Genomic DNA, 5734 nt, shown 5'->3' with positions numbered 1-5734 from the left:
CAAAGGTAGGAGGGGTGCCACTTTCATACTTGTCCCTTGAAAATTCAGAACACACTTCTTCTTGAACAATTTTCCTTAGAGGTCTTTTTTGTATCTTCTCTTCATTATCCAAAGAGATTCCTCCTTTGGAGGTCTCATTACGAGGCCTTGTAGAAAAACCTTTGGTCGTGCTGATCCATAAGCACTTAAATTAACTTCACTTGTTCTTTTTTATTTTCCTCAAACCTATATAGCCAAATTAAGATGAGAAAATTTTTTAGAAGGTTAGAAGTTAATTTTCATGATATACAAGCATTGATGTGAATTGTAATTGTGACTTGCAATTGAAAGAAAATGATTGGTTGCTACTCCAGATTGAGAAAGCATGATTAGGAAATTGAAAGGGTAAGAAGAGGTTTCTTCCAAAGCTAAGTATTAGATACTATGGATCCTTCCAAGTATAGGAAAAGATAAATGATGTATCCTTGAGACTGAAGTTACCACATACTTGGAAGATTCACAATGCATTTCATGTGAGTCTATTGAGACCTTTCAAAGGCTATGTGTCAATGGACAGGGAGCCAGACGAGTAACCAAAAGGAGAAGAGAGCTTGCTTGGGTAGGAAAGTGAAAGATAAGCTGACACGACGGTATTTGGTCAAGTTCAAGAATTATCCGACTCTTGATGCCAAGTGGATGGAGGAGGAGGAAAGATACTCCTCAAATACTAGAGATTTACCTTGAGGCTTTTGGTTTAGCACCGACCATTCCAAAAGTTATTAATGAATCAACATGTTGAATTTGGTGCAGAGCGGACAACACAAGAGGAGAGTCACTTCGTTACTTTGACACTGTTACCTCGCTTGAAATAAAGTCATTGATTTCTTTTTGAGGTTTCAGGATACTGAATGACTTTATGTAAAGGATGAATATGTTACATGTGCTCTTTAATATGTATTGTTTGAGTACACGTCGAAAGAATGAAATGACTGCAACATTTTATTTGAGTCACCTGAGGGGTGATGTGAATGTGATAGTAACAAGATTTAGTAGATCAAGACATCTATCAGAAGATCAATGCGGTCTATATGTGATTGCTAAATAAGTTACAATGATCATCATTGTCATCGAAGATCTCAACGGGGGTAGTGAAGTGAATTTGATGTGAATGTTCGGTCACTATTGTCTTTGTGCAAGTGTTGGATATGTGCACTTTAGTACGTCAATACTTAGAGTCAATGTCTAATGAACTAGTTTATGTCCTATGTCTGTTTTTAGAGGCGTAATCGAGAGCAATTACAATTCCTTCAAGAGGGGGGTATGTCACAAACTGATGATGTGGCATACACGTGGCACGGCCTAGCTAGCAGAACCCATTAGAGGGGCTTAAATCCTAATAAAAAGAAGCAGAAGAAGTTTTATCAACATACATACTATGGCTAAGAGGCCTGAAGCAGTTAGGTTTTTAAACCTATTCCCTTAAAGCCCTTAAGAATAAAGCAAAGGACCCAAATCTATGTAGAATTGATGATATGGCACTATTGTATGAACGTCCCATGTTTTTTGTTGACGAGCGATGTGGCACTATATGGACATCCGCATTCTACGCTTCAACCCATGGGGCTCCAAATTTTTGGGTTACTGCTTTTGGGAACACGGCTTTTCATATATTCTTTTGGCCAAGGGTCTTAAAATAAATTGCCAAGGCCTCTAGCCAAATTGGCTTGGGAGCACTTGGAGAGAGAGAGAGAGAGAGAGAGAGAGAGAGAGAGAGAGAGAGAGAGAGAGAGAGGACCCTCGAACATTGTACTCTTGCAAAGTAATAATAAAGAATATCGAAAGGGACTCCAATGTTTGGGCCAATGCATCTTAGCTCAAAACTTCGCCATGCCATGTCGATTCTCATGTTCTTTCCCTCCCTCTATTCAAGTTTATTCAATTGTTTGCAAATCCCTTACGTGTGTTGCAATTGATCTTTGATTTGGAGTGTCCAAGTCTATTACACAAACACTTGTGTGTGTGCGCACGTACAAATAGAGAGAGAGAGAGAGAGAGAGAGAGGCTTGCAAAAAAGTTGGTACATAGATATTGGATCTAATCCGCTTCCACACTACCAATGTATTTATGTTAATTGCAATTGAAGTGCTCAAAATAGGTTAAAAACAGGAGAAATGTTGTTCAACACTAGAGAAGGAAGGCTACATATGTCCAACAAATCGAGGAACTAAACACAATATTGAAAAATAAAAACGAGCAGCTCATAGTCCCAAGCATGCGAAGAATTCATTAAGCACTACATAAGAAACCTTTGCAAGATTACTCAACCAGTGTTCGGGAAAAATGTGTCTTTACTTAATATCCTGCCATTTCCAATTTAAAAATGCAGATTGAGGGCAAGAGAAATTCCATCCCAAAATAAAGAAATTAGTGTAAAAACCCAAAAATATCCCTAATTTTCCTCTTGGCAAACTCAAGGAAAGGAAATTTGTATGTTTGGAAAAATGATTTTTCCCGAATACTCAGCGCACTAGGTTGTCTCCACATCTGCCATGGGTTCAAGTTTTGCTGTTTACTTTTTCTCTCTTTGGGGCTAGAGCCGGCCAATAGGGAAAAAAAGCCTCTAGCTGCAGGCAAGCCTAATGAGGTCAAGAACCAAGTTTCCCACTCATGGGAGCAAACCGTATTTTCATGCCAAAAGTCATTTATTTCATGTCCCCTTGTTGGTTACACCTATTCAAGGATTAAGTCCATCCCTACTCAAGATTGTGATGCAATTAAGGGCTACATCAAGAGAGGGGTACCCTTCACAATGTCACATTTTAGATATATTGGATCTGCCTTGGTAGTAGTAGCACCAACAAGTAATTCTCTGCCTTCTTCCAATCCACAAAGTGGACATCAACTCCTTGACTATGCCCATTCGATCGTCTGCTTCAGCCAAAAGCCGTCCACTCTTGCCAATAGAAACTCTCTCTCCTCCAAACCACTGATGTTTCTTCCAAGGCTCTACCGAAAGAGGTATCCAAGTGAATCCTCGTTTTTCCTCTCAATGTAAGGATCAAGGGCGACACCCGTGTGAGTTTTCACAGAGCTTGGAAGCTCTCCTATCTTGTAGTCTCAACAGGAAGTGCCTTCGATGCACCTCCCCTAAAACTGTCCTATTACACCAAGTCCACTTCTTGAATTGGTTCTAGTTACACCACGTCCACTTCATAAATTGGTTTCAATTGCAATAAGCCCTTGCTTGCAGGTGAGATTGTGCACAGGCTATAGAACGACCAGTTGAAGCGGTGCTGTCATCCTCAAAGGTCATTATTGTCCACAATGACGCATGGCTTTTGAATGGTCTAGCAGTGTTGTACCATAGTACTATTTTTCAAGGGAGCCAATTCCTCCTTTGAAGGACATGATTCTACCGCACTGTCTATTCTCTTTTGGGCATTCAAAAACTTAAATAGAGAAAAGAGAGAGAGAGGTTTGAGGGTTCAGGAGACAGAAATAACAAGAGGCAGATCCACGCATACAAAAGAAAAGAGGAAGAACTCAAATGGATTCTTTGTTGATTGTTCCAAAAGTGATCTTTTGTCCAACTAGCGACGCTCCTGTTCGAGCAGAAGACCACCAATCATTCTTTGGCATGGCTAACTGAAGTTATTGATGAATGTCTTAAGGCCTTGGAACGCAGGCTCTGAAAATGTTCTTAAACGAAGTCCCTATTACACTAGTATTAGCCCTGCCTGCTCTTTATAACATCCATCACAACTCTTCGTTTACCTTAAGCATTGAGTTGAGATGCTGGCAGCAGAGAACACAGGTCCACTTCTGCATTGCATTGCGCTCAAAACATTCAATAAAACAAAGCTAAGCGGCTAAAGATGGTAAAGGAAGTGCCCTGCTATCGAATTGGAAGCCATTGCCATATACCTACCCCCACATCGACCTTAAGAATCGCCCCACAAGCCATTCTTCAAAGGGGAGGCATATTCTTACACTGAATAGCATCTCTGAAGGTGGCAAAATATTTCTACAAAATTTTTCCACTGCATAAATGTCATTAACAGACTAGATCACAGCTCATGTAGCGCACACATATTTAACATCTAGCAAGCTGATAAAAAATGCACTTTTTATCCTCGCACAGAGTTGTCACCTACTATATGTGTACACATAACATAAGGCTACTGAAATTCTTCCTCGTCCTGCCTTTTTTACAGCTCTTTTCTGCAAATTCTCTTTTTTTCTGAATATTGCGAGCTTCTGTATCGCACCAATAAAATGTGTCTTGACATCTTGTAGCATTGGGAGAGCAAGACTGAGCATATTGCCAAGTTTTTACCATGTAGAAACCACATGTTGGGTGCTCATGCGCGCCTTTGCTGGTCGCATTCACTTGTTGTTGCGAAGAAGAGCTTCTCAACAAAACTATATCCAGCCTTTTCAAAAACCAATACATGAGTTAAAACTCCTGTAAAGCCAATAAAAAGGTTAGGGCTTGAGGACTAGCCTAGTAAAAACACAAACCTCAGTTGGTTTTGGATTTTTCCTTCGACGTATCAGCCTCACTAAGGAGTACAATGCCGGTAACAATAAGGAACGCTCCCAAAAACCACTGCATACAAATGATGTGTTGAATAACAGCAGTAGCTCTTTCCGTTTAGCAAGCCTACCCTTTCCAAAAGATGGTCCAAAAGATTTGCACTCATGTGTGTGTGCACACATGCGTGGATGCGTGTGTGCATGCGCACGCACACTTTTGAGTCTCCTATTTGTGTGCAATGTGTCATATATGCATGCACACATGTGTTAAAACTGTATATATATGTGTATGCTCTTCCCTTTCAGAGTTTTAACAAAGCCAGAAGAACAAAATGTGTCGCATGCTCCTTCACTGTCATCTCTACGAAGCACATCATATGCGCAAAGGTGCAACAGAAGAAGAGAAGAAAAGGACCTGGGGTGGTAAATGCTCGGAGAAGCAGAGGTAGCCTGCAAGTCCGGATATGAGAAAGTTGGATGCAAAATTGACTACGGTGGCCTGCAGGGAAGAGAGAACCTTGAGGCTCCGTACATAGCAGCTCCACATCAAAACATTAAGCAGGACGACACCGCCATAGCCCAGCACCCGTAACAGCGGCAGAAGCTGCTCCATCCCACGAAACAAGGAGGGAGAGAGGTGTGAGGATCTACGAAAGAATAGTAGTAAAGGAAGCTTTGGGTGTGCGCGTTGCTTACTTGTGGGGAGAGAAGCTTGGCAAGCACAGCGGACGTGGCAGCAGCGCAGCCTGCCGCGCTCGCCCACAACCATCCAGAGGCACGCGACATCCCTGTTCGATGAGAAAGAAAGAGAGAGAGAGAGAGAGAGGAAGAGCAGATCTGTCGATATATGAGAGTGAGAGAGAGAGAGAGAGAGAGAGAGAGAGGAAGAAGGGGTAATTTTAAGGTTGTTATTCATAAGGAACCCCCTCTCCAACGAGTTTTAGTTTTAAATCAGAATATCTACCTACTCCCAGAGCCTCTGGAGAGAGTAGTGTTATGAGCAAAGACGAAGAGTTGATTAGAATTTAGAACCATGTGGACGTTTTTATAAGACCTCTCAATTCAATAGTGTATGCTTTAATTCTCTTCCTTCTACCTTTTACTTTGTAACTCTAGGTCTTATATTGGCAAATGCACTACTCCATTTTGGTAGGTGGCAACTTCGACAACCATCCACTTTGGACATACATGATGCAACATGTCCTTGTTGCAAAGGGTG

At 41.3% G+C, this 5734-nt stretch overlaps 1 protein-coding gene across 6 annotated transcripts; it reads right to left on the bottom strand.

The window, feature by feature from the left end:
• Window positions 1-3990: 3990 nt before the first annotated feature.
• On the bottom strand, window positions 3991-5416 carry LOC147461996 (cell growth defect protein). Of its 6 annotated transcripts, none has more exons than XR_015187664.1 (6): window positions 5212-5416; window positions 5033-5119; window positions 4931-4965; window positions 4501-4588; window positions 4316-4401; window positions 3991-4236 (listed from the first exon to the last, which is right to left on the bottom strand). XR_015187664.1 is itself a non-coding variant. In XM_086509462.1 (6 exons), the coding sequence occupies exons 1-5, from the start codon at window positions 5299-5301 to the stop codon at window positions 4341-4343; spliced, it is 372 nt and encodes a 123-aa protein (XP_086365588.1). In that variant the 5' UTR covers window positions 5302-5405; the 3' UTR covers window positions 3991-4236; window positions 4316-4340. The 6 variants fall into 6 exon arrangements, 4 of the variants coding, with proteins under 4 accessions (XP_086365588.1, XP_086365590.1, XP_086365587.1 ...); XM_086509462.1 differs by having other exon boundaries at window positions 4316-4412; window positions 5212-5405; XR_015187663.1 differs by having other exon boundaries at window positions 4931-5119; window positions 5212-5386.
• Window positions 5417-5734: the final 318 nt, after the last annotated feature.

The sequence above is a fragment of the Adiantum capillus-veneris genome, chromosome 3 (assembly GCF_014529385.1).
Source record: "Adiantum capillus-veneris isolate H3 chromosome 3, ASM1452938v2, whole genome shotgun sequence".
NCBI lineage: Eukaryota > Viridiplantae > Streptophyta > Polypodiopsida > Polypodiales > Pteridaceae > Adiantum > Adiantum capillus-veneris.
The sequence above is the reverse complement of the archived record's forward strand: the minus strand, read 5'-3'. Positions and strand labels throughout refer to the sequence as shown.

What these genes read in the sequence shown, in the direction of transcription:
- LOC147461996 (XM_086509462.1), bottom strand. Translation starts at nt 5,301, where the DNA reads ATGTCGCGTGCCTCTGGATGGTTGTGGGCGAGCGCGGCAGGCTGCGCT. An exon ending in GCTATGTACGGAGCCTCAAG is followed by an intron (nt 4,966 to 5,032) that starts GTTCTCTCTTCC and finishes CCGGACTTGCAG; the next exon opens with GCTACCTCTGCTTCTCCGAG. An exon ending in CCGAGCATTTACCACCCCAG is followed by an intron (nt 4,589 to 4,930) that starts GTCCTTTTCTTC and finishes ATTTGTATGCAG; the next exon opens with TGGTTTTTGGGAGCGTTCCT.